This window comes from Bubalus kerabau, chromosome 8 (genome assembly GCF_029407905.1).
Source record: "Bubalus kerabau isolate K-KA32 ecotype Philippines breed swamp buffalo chromosome 8, PCC_UOA_SB_1v2, whole genome shotgun sequence".
Taxonomy (NCBI): domain Eukaryota; kingdom Metazoa; phylum Chordata; class Mammalia; order Artiodactyla; family Bovidae; genus Bubalus; species Bubalus kerabau.
The window spans coordinates 54377067-54396709 of NC_073631.1; the positions used below are offsets into that span (position 1 = coordinate 54377067).

General features: G+C 42.6%; 1 protein-coding gene across 5 annotated transcripts in view; it reads right to left on the reverse strand.

Moving 5' to 3' along the window:
• Window positions 1-1380: 1380 nt before the first annotated feature.
• ST7 (suppression of tumorigenicity 7) overlaps window positions 1381-19643 on the reverse strand; it is a 277962-nt gene continuing 259699 nt past the window's right edge. For 2 of the 5 annotated variants that reach the window (XM_055590303.1, XM_055590300.1), the window contains 3 exons: window positions 15044-15136; window positions 12214-12353; window positions 1381-1730 (listed from right to left, as the gene is read on the reverse strand). In XM_055590303.1, the coding sequence (XP_055446278.1) occupies window positions 1635-1730; window positions 12214-12353; window positions 15044-15136 (329 nt within the window). In that variant the 3' untranslated portion in view covers window positions 1381-1634. Of the gene's footprint in view, window positions 1731-10100; window positions 11145-12213; window positions 12354-15043; window positions 15137-19643 lie in introns of those variants that run through there. The other 3 variants (XM_055590301.1, XM_055590299.1, XM_055590302.1) reach the window with 2 other exon arrangements.

Consider the following 19643-nt stretch of genomic DNA (forward strand, 5'->3'; position numbering starts at 1 on the left):
TCACCTACAGGCTCTTGAACCTTTCACTTAAGGCTTATCGCAGTCTAGTCTCAACTTGAACATGTTGAAATCTCTTTCAACCTTGGTTTCCTCATCTGTTAAATAACTGCATGAAATAATTACTACTTTTCTTTCAGCGCCAAGTTATAATTCTAAGGCTTCCCTGGTCCTTCTCTGCTGGAACCAATCTCATTACTCTGTGAAAAAAGTTTATCTGTACCTATCATATATTACATTGATTTGTCCAACAGATCATTTGAGCATCACTCCAGGTCAAGAGTTGTACTAGGGGAAGAAGAGGCAAAGAGGTGAACAAAGCAGGCACAACCCTGCCCCCAAGAGAAGCACTACTGATGTGAATATAGGGTTTAAGTTTCTTCCGAGTAAGGGCAAGAGCCAACTGCATGTGCCTGCCGTGGCTTTGCACAAAGAAGGTAGAGAAAAAAGTTTGCCCAAAGCATGAAAAGGCCTGTGCACCTAAACATTACCTGCCTCTTGACTCTGCTCTTGGATGAAGACCAGGAGGTTGCAGGAAGTCCAAATGCCAAGGGGACTGTGGTGTGGTGCTTTCCCCAACTCTGCCTACTGTAACGCTCATGGGGACAGATTCAGGATTCTAAACAAAAGGGAAAACAAACCACGTAAAGGACAGTCCTTTTTATAAAGCACTAGATTGAGATTCTGAATAGAGGTACTTATCACTTCAGAAGAGGAGTCAAGGTTATTAATTTTTCTTTTTTGCTTAAGTAAAGCCAGATGCATGCTCGGCAGGTGTGACTCATGGAAAAGGCTTTCAAAAATGGTGAAGACAAACGACTACTTTGGTTCAGATCACGAAAACACTCAAAGAACGCTCACATGCACGCATCAAGAATGCAAAGATGATAAAAACAGAAATTACCCTTATGAGAAAACATTTAAAAAATGGCAATGTTGAAAAGTGGGCAGGTTCTACAATAGACTATTGGGTTAGCATTTTCTCATCAGAAGTTTTCTTCTCACAACAAATTTCAGAAAGCCAAACCAAAATGATTCCTGGAACCACAGTGCTGAGCTCTATTCTGTGAGTAGAGTCTCTGAACCAGAACAACCTGTGATGGCACATACCTTTCATTCACGCTTCCTGTCACTCATGCTGGAAGTTTCTTTTGTGTATTTGGCCTATGAGGGTACACAATTTGGAGCTGAAAAGATGGTGCTTTTTAGCCAAAGAAAGTCTATTTTCCAAGCCAAGGGGTGCCAATGGCCTGCTGAAATGAGTCCTCTCAGCTCAGAACACCATCGTGTGGTGTTCAGCAGATTTGGGGGCCTTAGAAAATTAAATGTAACCTATAGGTTTATTTGGATACCAATGATTTTAGGGTTGGGAGACACAACTGGTTGCTGCAATACACAAAAGTTTATTTTTGACTTTTTTTCTTTTCTGAAGGCAAAATATAATAGAACTGAACATCAGTGAATTTTGTACAACAAAAACAGCTTTTAATATGGAACAGACAGTTCATGAAGGTTTTAAAATCCTGGAATGGCTTCCCTTTTTCAAAGTCATGCTTTCTTGCGGTCCACGAGGAGTTGGCACAAAGAGACGGTGGCAGCCTGCTGGGCGAGGTGAGCGGAAGGACGGGTGGGCTCCCCTAGATCCGAGTCAGCTGGTGCCACAGACTGGATGGCAAGATGCTCTCCACTTTTTCCATGACAAAGTTTAAGGGGGCAAACAGAGTGCTGAGGAACTGTGAACAAACCAGAAGAGCACACAAGTCAGGGGAGATCTTTTTTTTTCCTTTGACTACATCAGGTCTTAGTTGTGGCACGTGGCCTTGGTTGCTCCATGGCATATGGGATTTTAGTTCCCTGACTAGGGACTGAACCCACGTCCCCTGTATTGTAAGACAGATTCTTAACCACTGAACCACCAGGAAAGTCCCTCAGGAGAGATCTTGTTCAAGACTATAAAATGAACCTCTCCAACCCATGCTTGCGCATTAAGTCTCTGCATCATAAAAAGTGCCCAAACACTATGATTACACATTTATGTTTGTAGGAAATACAAACCTGCATTCCAGTTTCTGTCCCCAACCCTAACCCCGCCACCCCTAGCCCGAGTTCTGATGGACAAGGGAAGAAATGTTGGCTGACAGGCCCTCCACTCCTTGGATAGCTACCCCCAGTGCTGAGGCCTTCCAACTAGTCTTCAGGATATGAGGCTGCCCATGGAGATGACCAGTGCCATCAAAGGGACGGAGGATGGGTGGTGAGTGAGTAGAAGAGCTAAAACAGGGCGACAACTTCTCTGCCTGCTTGTCTAGTTATAGAGCTTTAAGTGGAAAAGGCAACAACAAAAAGTCTGGTCTGTGGGATGGTTGTGAGCTGCTTTGGGATCCTATAATCTCCCGAACACCTGCAGCCCATGCTCCTTTCTGAAACAGCTGCTCAGCAGTGAGCACCATGGGAGCCTGGGCGAAGGTAGCAGGCTGGCCAGTCCATGGACCACACATCCTTGTGGAAAAGGTGCCCCTCTGAAGAGACCTTCAGAATCTCTCATTCGGTTACTGAATTCCTTTCTGCCTTTCAAGTAGAGAATAATGTTCTTCAAAAGCGCCTTTTAAAAAAGCCAGGTGCCTCACCTAAGACTCATTTAATATGATCTCAAGTCTGTTCTTATTATGTTCTCATGAAGAATCAGCCTCTTTCCACAAGCCATCAGCAGCTGGCAGAGGAAGTGCCTAAACCCAGCCAGGCACAAGACAGGTATCTGGATGGATTGCTTGCTCTCTGTTCAGAACCAAGGTATCATCTCACAAAAGTTCAATATCTGGTCCTCATACTGTGGAGTCCTTTGTCCCAGTCCCCTGTAGAGAGTACAGCACAGTCTACACCACCAAGAATTCCCCACAGAACTGCAGTGTAGGACATGAGTACATACACAGAGTAGAGAGCACGGTTCTGAGGTCAAACTGGTAGATATGCATTTAATCCAGTTAAAACAGGCTCCTCTACTGGTCACATGCTCTATGGATTGCAGGTCCTCAGAAAGAAGTATGGTAGGCAAGTTTCCCAAGTTTACTTGACCTCAGAATCTTTCCTTCTTTTTTTCAAAAAAGAACCAGTAGAATACAAACTGGGAAGGCTTGTACCACATTATGGCAGGATTATCAAGGCTGAGATTTGTGTAATGAAAACTCGAGAGTATAAGATTCAAAATCCTTCTTTACATTGCCTCTTTCACAACAACTGAATATATTTACTCAGTAAGGCACTTAAGTACTGGGTGAGATATAGAAGTGTCTAGGACAAAAGTCCCACTGTAGGGAAGGTCAACGCCTGGGGGAGGGGGCAGGGAGCTACTAAGAACTGTACCCAGCAAAGTAACAGTACCAGGTAGACCATAATGCAGCAGACAGATGCACAAGAAAAGCACCAGGAAGGTCAAGAAAGGGAGAGAATCCATCCTGTTGAAAGGAACAGGAGAAGCTGAAAATGAGGTGACTGAAATAGTCCCCAGTGGATGGCTGGGGTATGAAAAAAACAGAGAGCAGGGGTAAGAATAGTAAGGAAAGAAATGTGAGCAAGGCGGAGGGGGAGCAGTGGATGGGGTGGGGGTGGTCCAGGCTCAAGAAACAGCTGGAACAGAAATGGGAAAGCAAAGCAGCTAAGAAGACCAGAAGATAATAAACAGTTCAGTTTTGCTGGAAGGGATGGAGGAAGAACGCTCAGAAGCAAATGGAAGAGCTTTGGGGAGGGCCTTCAGTGTCAGTTTGAACTTGCACTTAAGAATAAGGCAGCCTCTGGAGAGGGTGTGGAGAAAAGGCAACCCTCTCACACTGCTGATGGGAATGCAAACTAGTATAGCCACTATGGAGAACAGTGTGGAGATTCCTTCAAAAACTGGAAACAGAACTGCAATATGACCCAGCAATCCCACTTCTGGGCATACACACTGAGGAAACCAGAACTGAAAGAGACACGTGTACCCCAGTGTTCATCACAGCACTGTTAACAATAGCTAGGACATGGAAGCAACCTAGATGTCTGTCGGCAGACAAATGGATAAGAAAGCTGTGGTACATATACACAATGGAGTATTACTCAGCCATTAAAAAGAATACATTTGAATCAGTTCTAGTGAGGTAGATGAAACTGGAGCCTATTATACAGAGTGAAGTAAGTCAGAAAGAAAAATATCAATACAGTATATTAACACATATATATGAAATTTAGAAATATGGTAACAATGACCCTATATGTGAGATAGCAGAAGAGACACAGATATAAAGAACAGACTTTTGGACTCTGTGGGAGAAGGCAAGGGTGGGATGATTTGAGAGAATAACATTGAAACATGTGTATTGCCACATGTGAAACAGATTGCTGGTCCAGGTTCAATGCATGAGACAGGATGCTCAGGGCTGGTGCACTGGGACAACTCTGAGGGATGGGATGGGGAGGGAGGTGGGAGGGGGGTTCAGGATGGGGGACACATGTACACCCATGGCTGATTCATGTCAATGTATGGCAAAATCACTACAATATTGTAAAGTAATTAGCCTCCAATTAAAATAAATAAATTTTAAAACAAAGATACAATGGAGAAAAGACAGTGTCTTCAATAAATGGTGCTGGGAAAACTGAATGATTACATGTAAATGAATGAAATTAGAACACTCTAACATCATATACAAAAAAAACAAACTCAGAATGTATTAAAGACCTAAATGTAAAAACAGATGCTATAAAAATCCTTGAGGAAAACAAACGTGGAATACTCTTTGACATACATCCCAGCAATATCCTTTTGGATCTGTCTCCTACAGTAATTAATGAAGATAAAAATAATCAAATGGGGCTTGATCAAACTAAAAGCTTTTGCACAGCAAAGGAAACCATAAACAGAACAAAAATACAACCTACAGAATGGGAGAAAATATTGGCAAATGATGCAACCAAAAAGAATTAATCACCAAAATATACAAACAGTGCATAGAGCTAAAAAAAAAAAAAAAAAAAAAAAGGGCAAAACATCTAGATGTTTCTCCAAAGAAGGCATACAAATGGCCAAAAGGCACATGAAAAGATGCTCAACATCACTAATTATTAGAGAAATGCAAGTCACAGCTTCAACGAGGTATCACTTTATACTAGTCAGAATGGCTATCATCAAAAAGTCTACATATAATAAATACCAGAGAGGGTATGGAGAGACAGGTACCCTTTTACAATGTTGGTGGGAAAGTCAATTGGTACAGCAACTATGGAGAGGAATATGTGTGTGTGCGTGCTAAGTTGCTTCAGTTGTGTCTGACTCTGCGTGATCATTGGACTGCACCCTGCCAGGCTCCTCTGTCCATGGGATTCTCTAGGCAAGAATACTGGAGTGGGTAGCCATTCCCTTTTCCAGGGGATCTTCCTGACCCAGGGATTGAACCTGGGTCTCAGGCATTGTAGGCAGAATCTTTACTGTCTAAGCCAGCAGGAATTATTATTACCTTCTCCAGAAGAGCAGTATAGAAATTTCTTAAAAATCTAAAAATAGAGGTACCATATGATCCTGCAATCCCACTCCTAGGTATGTGTTCAGAGAAAACTGTAATTTGAAAAGCTATGTGCATCTCAATGTTCATTGTAACACTACTTTCAATAACCAAGACCTGGAAGCAACCTAAATTTCCACTGACAGATGAATGGATAAAGAAGAAGTGGAATAGTTACATAATGGAATATTACTGAGCCATAAAAAGAATGAAATAATGTCATCTGCAACAACATGGATAGACCTAGCAATTATCATACTAAGTGAAGTAAGCCAGACAGAGGAAGACAAAGATCACATGATATCGCTTATATGTAGAATCTAAAAAAATGATACAAATGAACTTATATTCAAAGCAGAAATAGCTCCACAGATATAGAAAACAAACTTATGGTTATTAAAGGAAAAGGGGGAGGATAAATTAGGAGTTTCAGATTAACACTACACACTACTCTGTATGAAAGAGATAACCAATAAGGACTACTGTAGAGCACAGGGAACTATACTCAATATTTCATAATAACCTATAAGGGAAAATAAACTGAAAAAAAATATATATATGATTATCTATTTCTTCATTTTTCTCCTTCAAAAATAACTAATTTCCACCTATGCTTATGTGAAAATAAATTAGTATACATCTTCAAAAAAACAAACAAGAATAAGGCAGCCTCAATAGTTCTTGAGTGAAGGAAGGATGGCTTTGTACTCCAGTAGGTGCTAACGCACAGCAATGCCTGACTTTCTGAAACCATCCTTGGCTGGGCGCACAGTACCACGGGGGGTGCTCACCCTACTAACTGGATGGCTTGCACTTCTCAGTTCAGAGCTGGATGCAGTTGTGCGAGATCCTAGACCCAGGAACAAGCAATTACTGCCCACACTGCCTCTGAAAGAGACTGTTAAATCCTAGTTCTGAGAGTGTAATACGGAGCAAGTCTCCTGATTGTATCAGTCCAACATAGTAACACTGCAGAATTTAAAATATGCATACATAACATTTGTTTGTAATCAGAGATTGTCAAGGCTCCATAACATATATTTGCTTGTATGTAATAGTTCCATGAAGAGGAGCTAGGTGCTAAACTGGTCTGGATGACCCAGGCATCCTGGCAAGAGACGGAAGATGGGGCCCGATGAACAAGGTGATTTTGCTGGTGAAGTTGTCATATCCCGAAAACCTGACCAAAAACAGATTTATAACCACCAAATTTGTGACTGAGGTGAGAAGGAATGACTGATGTATTAACATGAGCCAGAGTGGTTAAATGAAAGGCACCACTCAAAGTCTGAGTTCTGGGTGACTTTCTATACTAGCTGGGGGTTGGGGCGGGGACACAGGGAGCCATGGCATGGGTAGCAGAACAAATGAAGATGCTGTTACAAGCCTGGTTCAAAATAAAGGCTTGCCTGTTTATTTGCTTTGTTTTGGGCATTGACCTGACTTGGGTAAAAGGGAGGCCTCTGGAAATTCAGTGGCAAGCTTTGCTCAGCTTGAGGTCTGCAAACACCCCTCTTTCCACACTGCACCACCAGATGCAATGCACCCTGCCTGCCTGGACCACACCTGCGCTTCACAACCAGGTTCCCCAAGAGAAGTAAGTCCTGATACCTCCCGTGTATGTGATCATTTACTGTTCTCCCTTGTATCTAGGATGTTCTATCCTTGGGAGAATTGAGAAAAGAATCCTTCGAATTGTTTCCTAGAGATCCTAGTTCTCTCGCATTCACCCAGTTGGGATGTACACCCTTTGTTACTAGGTTACCTTCCTCCTTAGCAGCCCTCCTCGTGTCCTCTTCCCCATCCCTCACCCACAAGGAAGAAGCAGCAATGAAATAAGGTGCCTGAAACCAATAAGCTCTTTTCACTTAGTAGCTAGACAAAGGTCAGTGGCTTTCATCAGGAGGTATTACCAAAAAAAAAAAAAAAAAAGTTTGGTGGAACATGCCTTACTTCCTTGGGATGCTCATTTATATTTCTTTGCAAGTTTGAAAATCAGTCAACACTTTCTGACCCAAAACTCAACCAATGCACATGGAGAAACAACAGTTTCACTGAGGGACTTGGGAAATGTTAGTGCCTGAAAAGTTAAGTCTGAATGAGCAACACCAGGCAACCCTGGAACAGCTCATCTATCTCAGTGTCCAAAACTCCTGTCCCGAGGGCAGAGATACATGGTCCAAAACCCACCATAATTTAATCAGTGTCTTGTGGTGAGAAAAAGCAACTGAACTAATAATAAAAGAGAAAGCGACACTTCAATCGCCTGATCCTCCTTTTCCCAAAACACCATTATTTAGAAGAAGGTCATGGCTCGCAACATGCTTCATTAACATTTGAAATGCCTCTGCTTATCTGAATAAGTTCCAGGTGCCCTATTGCAATCAGACAATTGACATTTCACTGTAATCAATATCAGACTTCAAAGAGGTCAGGGTCTATAAGTTGAAGACGAGAGTCAGAAGTCAGGGGGCTGGATCTCAGGGAAGGAGAGAGACCAGAGGAGTAAAGACAGGGCCCTTCAAACAGAAGAGGTCAGCACGCTGACCTTCCCACATTCTGTGAGGGGCTGGGTTTGGAACGATCACTTATTTATATGAGCAACCTTATCTTGGTAACCAAACATTCTAGGAAGAGTTAGTTCTAAGTCATTGAGGTAGATTAGATTAGGCAGGGAGAGCCAGTTGAAGCCTCTCATTTTACTATTTTCCAGTGGCTCACACTTGGCTGCGGGCTTCCTTACTGGCTGCATATCAACATGTAAACACACTGGAGAGTTCCCAAGCTGCACGCAGCCTGGCGGGTGGCGGTGCAATCTCTCTCCATCTACTAAGAGTCATTATCCCAGGGACATTATCTCAGGCGAGGGCTGAGAAAATCACTTTCACAAGCTGCAAATGGTTGCAGGCAGCCTATAGGGCGGCTGTGATAACCTGTGGGGGTCTTCACGAGGGGCCTGATGAAGTGACAAGAGTGAAGATGTGGCGAGGACTCGGGGGCGCGGGGGGAGGAGGAGAGAGACGGGGCTTGTCTCCTCCAGGCTATCCATCTTCCTTCCCCACAAAAGCTCTCCAGACATTTTGGAAGCTGCTAAACCTTAATGAAGGGGGAGATGAATGTGATCCTCCAGGCAGAGGTTTAAAAGCAAATTTATCTGAACTACATTTGAAAACTGTGAGTAGCTGACCAAACTATCATACCTTGGTAGCATATAAAATAAGAGGACCATAAAGGCAAATTTATATTTTATTTAATCATTTGGTCTCTGACTCAAAATAAAGCTATGGAAATATTAAATGAGGAGAGTGGCCCTTGGTCTAATCTGTAATGAATACACCTTTGTGATATTGTGGCAGTGACACAGCCTAACCTAGGGAATGCCCAGTCGTAGTCTAGGTACTATCCGCCATTCCCTCTGGCCCTCTCCCTGGTTAATGCAGCTCCAGGCAGTCATTCCATATAATATGGTGGTTCTCAGCCGGGGCTGCACACCCAAATCACCAAGGGGGAGCATCTGAAAACTCAGATACCCAGACTGCACCCCAGGCCAATTAAGTCAGAGTCCCCTGGGTTTGGAAGATCAGGCATCAGTAAATTTTAAGCTTCCCAGACAATTTGAAGGTGCAGCCAGGGTAAAACCACTGGTTTCCAGAAAGCGGTCACCTTAATGGCTTTGACACTGCACCAGGCATCCACAGATGGCTGCTAGAAGGCGGGCTTTCGTGAGGCCAGCGTTCTCTGAAGGAATAGTCCTCAACCCATCCATCTTCATAATGAGTGGTGGGCGGGGAGGGAGCTTTTTAAAAACACAGATTCCTGGGTGCTAACACTCAACACTCTGAACTCCTAATGGTGGGGCCAGGTGAATACTGCGTGCACCAGAGGCTAAGAATCACTGTTCTGATCCCAAACTCCCACCAAGAGTCGTACATTAGTTTAAGGAAGAATACCGGGCCAATGACATTGTCTAATGTTGTAAATACACTCCTATTTAAAATTTTACATTATACTCTAATCTACCCAGACTTTTGGCAGCTACTTTAATTCAGAGGTTGGCTTGGGATAGAAGCAAATAATGAATAGCATAGGCTCATAAACTAGGGAGCATCCACAGTGGAAGCTTGGATGATACTGGGTTCAGGAATCATATCATGTTAAGGAACTTTAAGATATTCTGCCTGAAGAAAAGAGAAGGTATTAACTTAGAAGTAAGAAGTTGCCATGAATGTAGTAACTGCCTCAAGAATTTCAAAGAGGAAGTAGAGTTGTTCACTATAGTTTTGGAGAGTAGAATAGGAACATAAGTAGAAATTAAAGGAGGGCAGACTTGACCAATAAAAGGAGAGTTCGGAGTGATCCAATAATGGAACAGGCTTCCACGTCGAACAGCTGAGTGCCCCATGGCTAAAAGTATTCAAGATGCATCTAGGTGATCTCCATCAAGCTACTGTTGCAGGCAATTTGTTTAAGGTCCCTTTCAACTCTTAGTATCTATGATTATAATTATAAAAGAAGAAATGCTAAGCTGTATCTGAGTCTTTACACTGATTCTTTCTGCAGAAACCACTACCATTTATTCATTTAATAATCATTTATTGAAAACCTACTATGTGCAAGGCAAAGCTATGGGGATACAGAGATGAGGAAGACACAGTCCTGCTCGCAAGGAGCTCACATTCTAAAAGGGGGTCAGACAAGATTTTAACAATTATAATACAGTACAATAAATGTAATAATATAGGTATTCATGGGTGGGATCAGAGAGGAAAGGCTTCTAACTCAGCTTAGGAGGAATTTAGAAAGCAAGCAGAGTATGAAAGAATAAAGAGGCATTAGTAGACTGGACAAGTGCTGGTGGTAATGGGGAAGGGCATTCCACACAGGGCAAACAGCACGTGCAAAAGCACTGGGGTGCACAAGAGCCTGTTGCATCTGGGAATGGTGAGCAATTCACTGGGGCCCAAGAGCAGTGCCTGGGCAAGAGTTGAGAGAGACTAGGCTGAAGAGGCAAGCAGGGGCCCGATCACAAAGGACCTCGTGTGCCATGCTAAAGACCTGTGACTTTATCCCGATGTTGGTGGGAAACCATTGGGGAAATTCAAGCACAGAAGTGACATGCTCAGATTTTCTAAAAAAAAGATCATTTTTGGGTCAGTACAAAGGAAATACTGGCAGAGGAGAAGCCTGGAAAAAAGGAGACCAGTTAAGACTCTTGCAAGAAATCACAGAGATCTAAACTCAGAGAGAGTCATGGGATAAGAAGGAAGATAAGAAGAGGTGAATTCCATCTACTGACCACCGAGCAGCTCAGGAGGTTAGATCTGACAGACTGTGGAAACAGAGACAGATGGGATGTAAAGGGTGAGAGAAGGAAGAGTCTGGGAGGGCTGCCGAGTTTCTGGCTTGAGTGACTGGGTGGATGTCAAAGCCACTGGCGGAGGTCAGGGATACGGGAGGAGGAGCAGTTTTGGTGGTGGGGGGAGGAGGGTGATGAGTTCAGTTTTGGAAATGTTGAGACTGAGGTGCCGGTGGGATTTCCAGTTCATCTTCAACACGCATGAAAATACTCTCGCAATTCCAGTCCCTGAGCTCTGCCGAGCAGAAAATGTCAATCATCTGGAAAGGGATTAAATCAACCCAGCCAAGTTAGAAATCATCCTTTCTGACTCCACTTGCCTTGAAATCAGAATGGAGTTCCAGGGAAACAACTGGTATTCTTTTTCTGACTCCTTCTGTTTGAAACTCCTCTGTGGCAAAATTAGTAAACTTATCCTCACTGTGTGTGCAGGTGGAAATAGTCAGTTTTCATCAAGGAAACAATGGTTCTTGGTTCTCAATGCAGATGACTTTTCTTATTAAAGCTCTTCTCTATAACCATCTTTTTTTTTTTTTAGAAAAAAATTTTAATAGTCATTTTATTTAACTCAATATATCTAAAAATTATCATTTTAACATGAATTCAGTACAATAACTAAGGAGATATTGTATATTCTTTTCCAAGACTAAGTTTGAAATTTGGTGGATATATTATAGTCTCAGTGCATCTCTTTTTAAAAATTTTTATTGGCATATAGTTGCTTTATAATGTTGTGTTAGTTTCTATTATTCAGCAAAGTGAATCAGCTATACGTATACCATAACCTTCTTTAAAGAGTCTTAATGGATTCTGATGGTTCTAAACATTATATTTCTATACTTATTAATACTATACACCCTTCACACCCTCTCAGTTCATTCCCCAAACAATTTAATTTGTCAACATTACAACTTTTAAAATTTAAATCATCTTTGAAAATGTAAATTCTATCCTTCTTGAAGGAAAGACCTACAATATCTAAAGATTAGAAATAATGTCATTCAATGTACATAAAACTGAATAACCTCCCAAATATTTTTCATTTTCTAGGATTTCCTTAATTCTTCATGTAATTCTTTTAGAACTCACGCATATTTTGGGGAACTGCTGAGAATTTTTTTGTATGTGAAATGAGGCAAGGCATGCAGTAATAAACAAGCTACACTTTCTCATTTTGATTCCACTGATGATACTGAAAATTCAGTATCAGTGAGCAAAGGATCAGTACAAGCACATCCACTTTTACATGACCCTCCCCGTTTCTCTTATGCTGCTTTTCATGACTTTCCCTGCCCCCTGCCCGAGGCCTCTCTCTTGGCAAATACTCACAGCTTTTGCAAAGACCCCCATGAGTTCTGGGAACTGATGTGTCAGGAGGGCCAGCATGGCTGTGAAGGAACACAATCCAGCAGTAAAGAGAATAAAGAAGGGAAGCTCCTTTTTGGGGTAAACTGAGACTTCATGGAAAGCTGTGGAGAGGAACAAAAGGGAAGTGTTAGGGCTGCCGTGAAATGCACTCTCAGGGAACTTCTCTAGGTGGGACAGACTCTTCAGAGCTTTGGCTGAAGCCTTTTGGAAAGGAAAAACGTAGGGCCCTTGCATGAATGAGCGCCAACGTCTCCGCCAGCCTCTGGAGCCTAGTGCTTCTCCCAAGTCCATATTTACCCTTCAGGACTCTATCCAGGGCATGATGAGGCTAACATGGGGATGTCACACATTCATGGGCAGGGACAGTGACACTATCTACACCTAATACACAGTGTTCCTTTCTCAAAAGGAAACATAAACAAAACTTTATTCAAATTATAAAACACATGTTCACTGAACAAAACCTATAAAATCCAAAGTCAAGTATCCTGAAATAAAAACTCTTCTCTCTAGGTTGTCATCATCCTGTAATTTTTAAATCATTGTCATAGGGAGATACTAGTGTGTATGTGCGTATGCTAAGTCACTCAGTCATGTCTGACTCTTTGTGACCATGGACTGTAGCCTGCCAGGCTCCTTTGTCCATGAGATTCTCCAGGCAAGAATACTGGAGTGGGTAGCCGTTCCCTCCTCCAGGGGATCTTCCCAACCCAGGGATCGAACCTGCATCTCTTGTATTAGCCGGCGAGTTCTTTACCTCTAGCACCACCTGGGAAGCCCAGATATGAGTGTAGCTTGTATTTTTTCCTGGTACAATCTAACTATATCAGTGGAGGATACTACCCTGAGGGAGAGACATTTAGCAAAGACCATCCATCCATCAACAAGGGGAGATTTTAGAGCTTTTCATAACTTTTAAATTTCAAGTGACCTGAACAGAAAGAAAAGCACCAAAGGCTGGCCCCGTGGAAGGAAGCCGTGTGACTGTGTGTGAACAGCACTGCCATTCCAACCAACCTCCATCTTCCTCAGGAAACCCAAGGTCTCAAGCCTCTCCTCGACCTTTCAACTCTAAGCCCAAAACATGACAGGGTAGAGGGCCAGGGAGGGACAAAGACAAACAGCACCTGAATCTGAACCCAGGGATGTCAACCTGCTAGGGTTCTCCTTGGGCGGACGTGTGCTCAGGGCCACTGTGGATGCCGCACCACTAATGTGCCGAACGCAGGTAACATGTGAAACCACCCATCTGCCTCTCATCCTCACCCTCAACACTCAATGAGTGTGACGGGAAATCAGACTTGAACCACTGCATTCAATTAAATCAACGTGAGTCATAATTTTCTATTCTAGGACCGTAAAGATTATTCCTAGACACTGTCTTTTAAGAACTATAATCTTGTTCTAATAGTGAATCTATCCCCCATGGAAATGTGTTTGAACTCAATTAAAACATTTTAAAACAATGAACTTTTTAGAAAACTGCCTTTCTTACCAGAAATCAGAAATACTAATAAGGATCTCCCTGAAGGGAGAGCTGAAATGAAAAAGTGTGGGCCCATCACAGACCCTGTTTCTAAAACCAAATCTACTGCAGAGTGAGGCACTCAACCCCTTTACACAATAAATGCAGATGGTGAGGAACACCATACCACTGAGGCCTCCATCTCCCGAGGTAACTCGTCACGCAGCAAAGAAAGCAGAGAGCTGCCTTCTGCTCCTTCATCCTGAGATGGCAGCTCATTTTGCACCCGGACCCCACCATTTTGGAGATTTACAACTGTCTCAAAAAATATGGCCATTGGACAGTTTATAAGCACCCAGGGCTCCAAGTTCAGCTGGTCTTCTGGGCAAAGCATCTAACTATGTTAGAGCTATGAGATGGGATAGAACTGGGGCTAGTGCAGGGTGGGAGTGGCAGGAGAGAAGACAGGAAAGAGAGACTAGTCAAAATTTGGAGCTTATTATCTGAGGGAGAAAAGTATGTCCTAAGGCAGGGCCACATGAAGGGCCTGGACACGATTCCTTATACACAGTATAATTTGATAATAACTATTTAGCTGGAATTGTCAAAACAATGTTGGATTACAGTAAACCAAATCATACTTTCCACGTGTGGTACGGGTCCTCTGACTGCCAGCTGGTAAGGCCCTCGAGGGTAGGATTTGCCCTCTGCCTGCTGTGGACAGAGCTGAGGCTGCACGTGTGCCCTGCACACATCCCACTGGCTCACTGCATGCCATCCAAGAGATGCTCGCAGGAAATCATGCCGGCCAACAGCATTGCATCACTGGAGAGAGCACGCCCACCTGGCCCATGGGTCCGCCTCTGGTGGCAATGCCAGCATCCTCATGCTGCCCTGCCCTCCCCGCCAGACTCTTTTGCAGCTCCTCTGCTTCTCCTTTAGACTCCAGTGTGTGCAGACTGCCTCTGACCAGCGGGAGAGCCCAGGCCGAGCCCTGCACAGTGGATCGGCCCAGCGAGGGGCATCTGCCTCAAACTAGGGTCTCTGTGCTCAGACCAGCCAGGACATGATGCCTCTTCATCTAAACTTCAGTCACCAGGGGTCTTTCCCTTTGATGAATCTGGAAAGATGTGGAGGAGCAGGAAGCCAAGCCTACACACATAACTCACTTTAATGCTTATGCTATCAAATGAGGACAGGGTTTGGGAGAAGAGTAATAGAAGACAAGGAACATCATAAACATTTATCATTCCCACCTCTTTCTATCCCTGTTGTCGGCACACCACCCTCACCAGCCCAGGAGAGGAATTCGGAGGGGAGACTTACATGGAAGCAGCTCACGATCTGCTGTCTCTGTACAGATGGGGTAGGGATAAAACAGATGCCCCTTTTCCAAGGGATAAGGGATCATCCGAAAAGCTGAAAAGGAGAGGCAATATGTTAGAGGTACAATATTTGTCTCATAACATCTCAACTTCACGAAGAGCATTTTGAGCATTTTTATAACGGTGAACATGTCTACAAGTAACTTTCAGAAAGGATGCGACACTTACCCAAATGCTGAGGCATGCGCCAGAGAAATTGTCAGAGATGCATTATGACAAATGACTCACACATTAACCTCACACTATATATCTGGACAAACCTCACAACACTATGTGGGGATGGGGGTGCAGAAGAGTAGGCAAAGCCATCAGTTCCAATGCCCAGGGTTTCCTCAGCTACAAAATATTATGAACATGTCATGAGCACTAATTCAATATAGTTCAACTGATAGTAATAACACAAACCTGGATTGAAATGCTTCCCCAAGAAGCAATGTGGACTGACTTGTAGGAGCATGTCACAGATGCACAAATATGAAAGGCATTCTAGCATGTCTATTTTAAAAATATGTCTAGGTGGATTAGAATTCCAACCAAGATGGATAAAAACAAGAATCTAAAAGTGCATGACTTGGGAGGTATTTCTAAACTTTATGAAACTTTTAAATCTTCAACATCATGTGGGGGAAAAAATGGACCTGGAGAGATTGAGTATCTGTATTTTGAGGATGTCAGGCCACGTAAGCTTTGCTTTTGGGGCATCAGATAACATTAGGTCTCACACTGAATTATGACTTTCCAGTCAGTCCATCTCTTCCCATTTTCACATGCGTTACTCTCCCTGTTACAATGTCAACAGCATGTTAGTCTCACTGTTCCTATGAACAGTACTCAAGGAGGTAATTTTTCTTCCACAGATGTCCGGCAACTACAGCATGCTATGGATATAAAATATAAAAAAACTAGACCCTACACTGGGAATGTCAAATTACAATCCTTGCCTTCGTGTGTGTCAAAGAGGGACGGTGGCAACACAGCAAGCTTTTCAGCCTTAAATGCTGCACTTCAAGGACTCCTAGCTATGTCCTCAGCTGTGTAATTACTGAAGTCTTCTCAAAATGCTGTCAATGTACATATTTGTCTTTTGCATACTTATTTCAAACAGAAATCAGAAACAAAGAATGTTCTCCCTCACGAGACATGACAAGGTTCCATTGTAACCAGCATCAGTGCACATATGGTATTTATTCTGGTGTCTGAATATTATTTAAAAGTAAAAACATTATGTATGTGATCCCAGCATTTGGAATGCAGTCAATCTGCACCACAGTGCTATCACTCTGAGGTTACAGCGCGTTGCCACGGAGAATATAAATCACTACAAACGTGGGATTAGAGCAGAGCCAGTTTGCTGGCAGTTGGCTGAGGTAAAAATGTTATCAATTTTCCTCTTGTAACAGAAACCTCTTAAACAGAGATTAAAACATTAAAAACACCCCAGACTTTAACTCTTCTTAAAATGAAAGGCTCACCCTAGTTCAATCAGACCTTCTCTTTCATGCAAAACAAGATGACTTTTGCCCGTTACAGCAAGCAAGAGAGGGGTTCCCTGCATAAGCTGTTAACACACCAAGATTACTCGAAGGAACCAGCATTTCTCTCAGTAGAACTAGGCTTTCAAGAGAAGGAAAAAAATTACAAAACCAAAAAAAAGAAAAACTCACTTAGTGCTTTATAGGATACACTAAACTCTCTTCTGGGAAGCAGGACATTTAAACTGCAATATGGCAGGATTTTAATACCATTTCCCATAAATGATGGCTGCTATGAAAGCACCCCCAAAATGTAGAAAAACCTATGTGGAAGGTTTTTTTTAAATGCAGATTTTCATGTGCACTAGGGCTCCTGTAATTAAGAATCTGTCTAGGTTCATATGATATAAATAAACCCTCAGTTTTCAAAGTGGCTATAAATTTGAATGCTAAATTTTGTTCAAAACTGAAGTCAGTTTGCACTTCAGGGAGTAATTGTTTTTAATGAAATATAGGAGTGCGAGATCTTGAGAGTGTTCAGCCATAGAAATCAAATGGTTGGTTGGTGTCTTTTCAATCAAATACCAAATGCTTTTTACTCCAGTATTTGGCATGCATACAAATTTTGTGCATCAAGTTACTCTTTTCCTTCTAATCAGTTCTGGTCTTTCTGGAGAGGGTGAAGACACTGATTATATATGATTCAACAAAGAATATACACACACTCTTCCTGTACCATCCTCTGCCCCCAAGGCCCATGATAGTAAGGATGCTTATGTGCCTTTAAAATTTCTCTTTCTCGTGTCAGTTGTCATTTACATGAAGTTCATAAAATAACGTTAAGACTTTTGGCTTCACTAAACAAAAGCAAACACAATTTCTGTTTGCAATTCTATCCTTTATCCACCCTGCTGGGCGGGGTCCAGCAAAGTGCGAGATAAGCACTGGAGGTCTAGAAAGAGCGGGAAGAGGCAGCACGTGAGCCGCGCCAGGCGCACCCCCTCCTGGTCCTTTCACTGCAGACGTGTATAACTGCTCCACGAGGACCTCGTGGCTTTAGGTGAATGGCCACAACTTTTGCAAGTGCAAGTAGTAACACACTGATTCAGCCGGGCAAGTAAGAATCAAAAGAAAGGTCATTTGAACTGTTTTATGAATGTGATCTACTTCATGAGTGACTAAAAACCTCCTAAAATATTTCCATCCAAAAAAAACCACACATACATTTCAGAAGAAATACATGAAAATGTACATGCATTTGGTTAGAAAAAAACCAAAAAATCTGGACTCTTCAGTGTTAGTACATAGAACCCAGTGGCATTTTTGCATTTTCCTTTTGTGCCATCTCCTCCCCTACCTTGGTTTCTACTGTGCCTTTGGGGGAGAGGCAAAATGAACCGGGAACTACTTAGTGAACACAGCAGGCCCTCCACAATACCGTGTGAGACATTACACTACTGCCTTCTGGCTCACCCAGACACATTTTCTAGACAGGTTTCAAGCCTATATCAGTGTTGTACCCATCAGAGACTTAACCAATTCTGGATAAAGAATCAAGAGAACCAAAGAATGGACACAAGCATGGATACATGAACAAGCTAACTCTTGATTTTCCCACTGAATTCTAATGACCTTTCATCCTATCCACAATTTAGGCAAGGATAGAAGGCAATGTTTGGTACTTTGCCTATGTTGAATTTTCAAAGAGGATCTCAGAGAACTTTATACAGATTGTTCGCAATACTAAGGACTGAGTTTGAATCCCAGCTCTACATGGTCAAAATGTGAGTGTCTTTCTTGTACAGCAGGGACAGGAATGTGAGCCAAGCATGCACTGTTTCTGGACTGATGGAGCTGACTGCCCAGGGTGGGAAACAGATGAGACAATAATCATGAAAACAAGTGTGAAAGCTCCCCTGTGATAGCGTATACCTAATGGGGTAGCGGTGGAGGTGACAGCTCACGACGAGCCAAACTGGACCAGGCTGACAACTGTGTGACCTCAGGACGGTCATTATTCTGTGTCCAGCGAGTCATTTTATGTGTCCATAAAAATGAGGACTCCAAGGACCTCGAGAGGCTGTTAAAGGGACTATGTGTGACAGCAGAGCTCAAAGTGTCTACAAATAGGGCCTGACTGCTCAGTGAAAGTTAGTTTTCTCTTTACTTTCCCTTTCTACCAACCCCAAGCTCCTACTTGCTCTATAAGTCATACTCTAGCTTATAAGTAAAAATGCTGCTTATTTGTGAACAATTAGAAGTACAAATGATAGAATAGAAAATTATCATCACAACCCACATTTTATGTTCTATTGACTGTAACATAGGCAATGGCCATAAAGGTTCTCTGTCTTTTGTGAAGCTTTGGGGACAACAACAAAGAAAATTCAAAAGCCAAAACTCTGGATTCTGATACACATTTTTTCACTATCTAGTTATATGGCCTTGGAAAACCACTTTCCTTTTAGATTACAAGATGTTCTATTCCAATTTCAAAGAAAAATTCTAGAGTTTTGGAGCAGAGTCACTAGCTTCTTAGTGACCTGTAACACTCTAATACTCTGTTCCTGCTTCCTTGATAGCTCTGCTCCTACCCACACTATATGTACACCTACATGTGCACATGTATGTGAGTATATGTGCACACACACACACACACACACACACATTGTTTCTCCCAAAGCATTTCAGACTCTTACTTATCTTGATATCCCCAAAAGAATGCCTATAAATGTTCACTGAATAAAGGAATGAATAAATTAATGCACAGTAGGGAAGAGACAGAATTTTCCCTTTAAAAGCCCCAGTGGATCCAAATTATGGTCAGTTGCTCAAAACTGAATAAGTGAAAGGAGCAAGCTGGTTCTACTGGGCAGTAGGTGGGGAAGCATCATACAATATCTGGATTCCAGCTACTAGTATAAGTTGGCTATGGCCAGGGACTTCAGCTGCCACTGTTTTCTCCCAAAGTATAAAATTTAGCCTTGGATCCATGGGCTGAAGGGTGGGAGAATTTCTCTTTAGCAGTCTCAAAGGTGCCAGGCATTTGGAGGAAAGGTTTGATTAGAG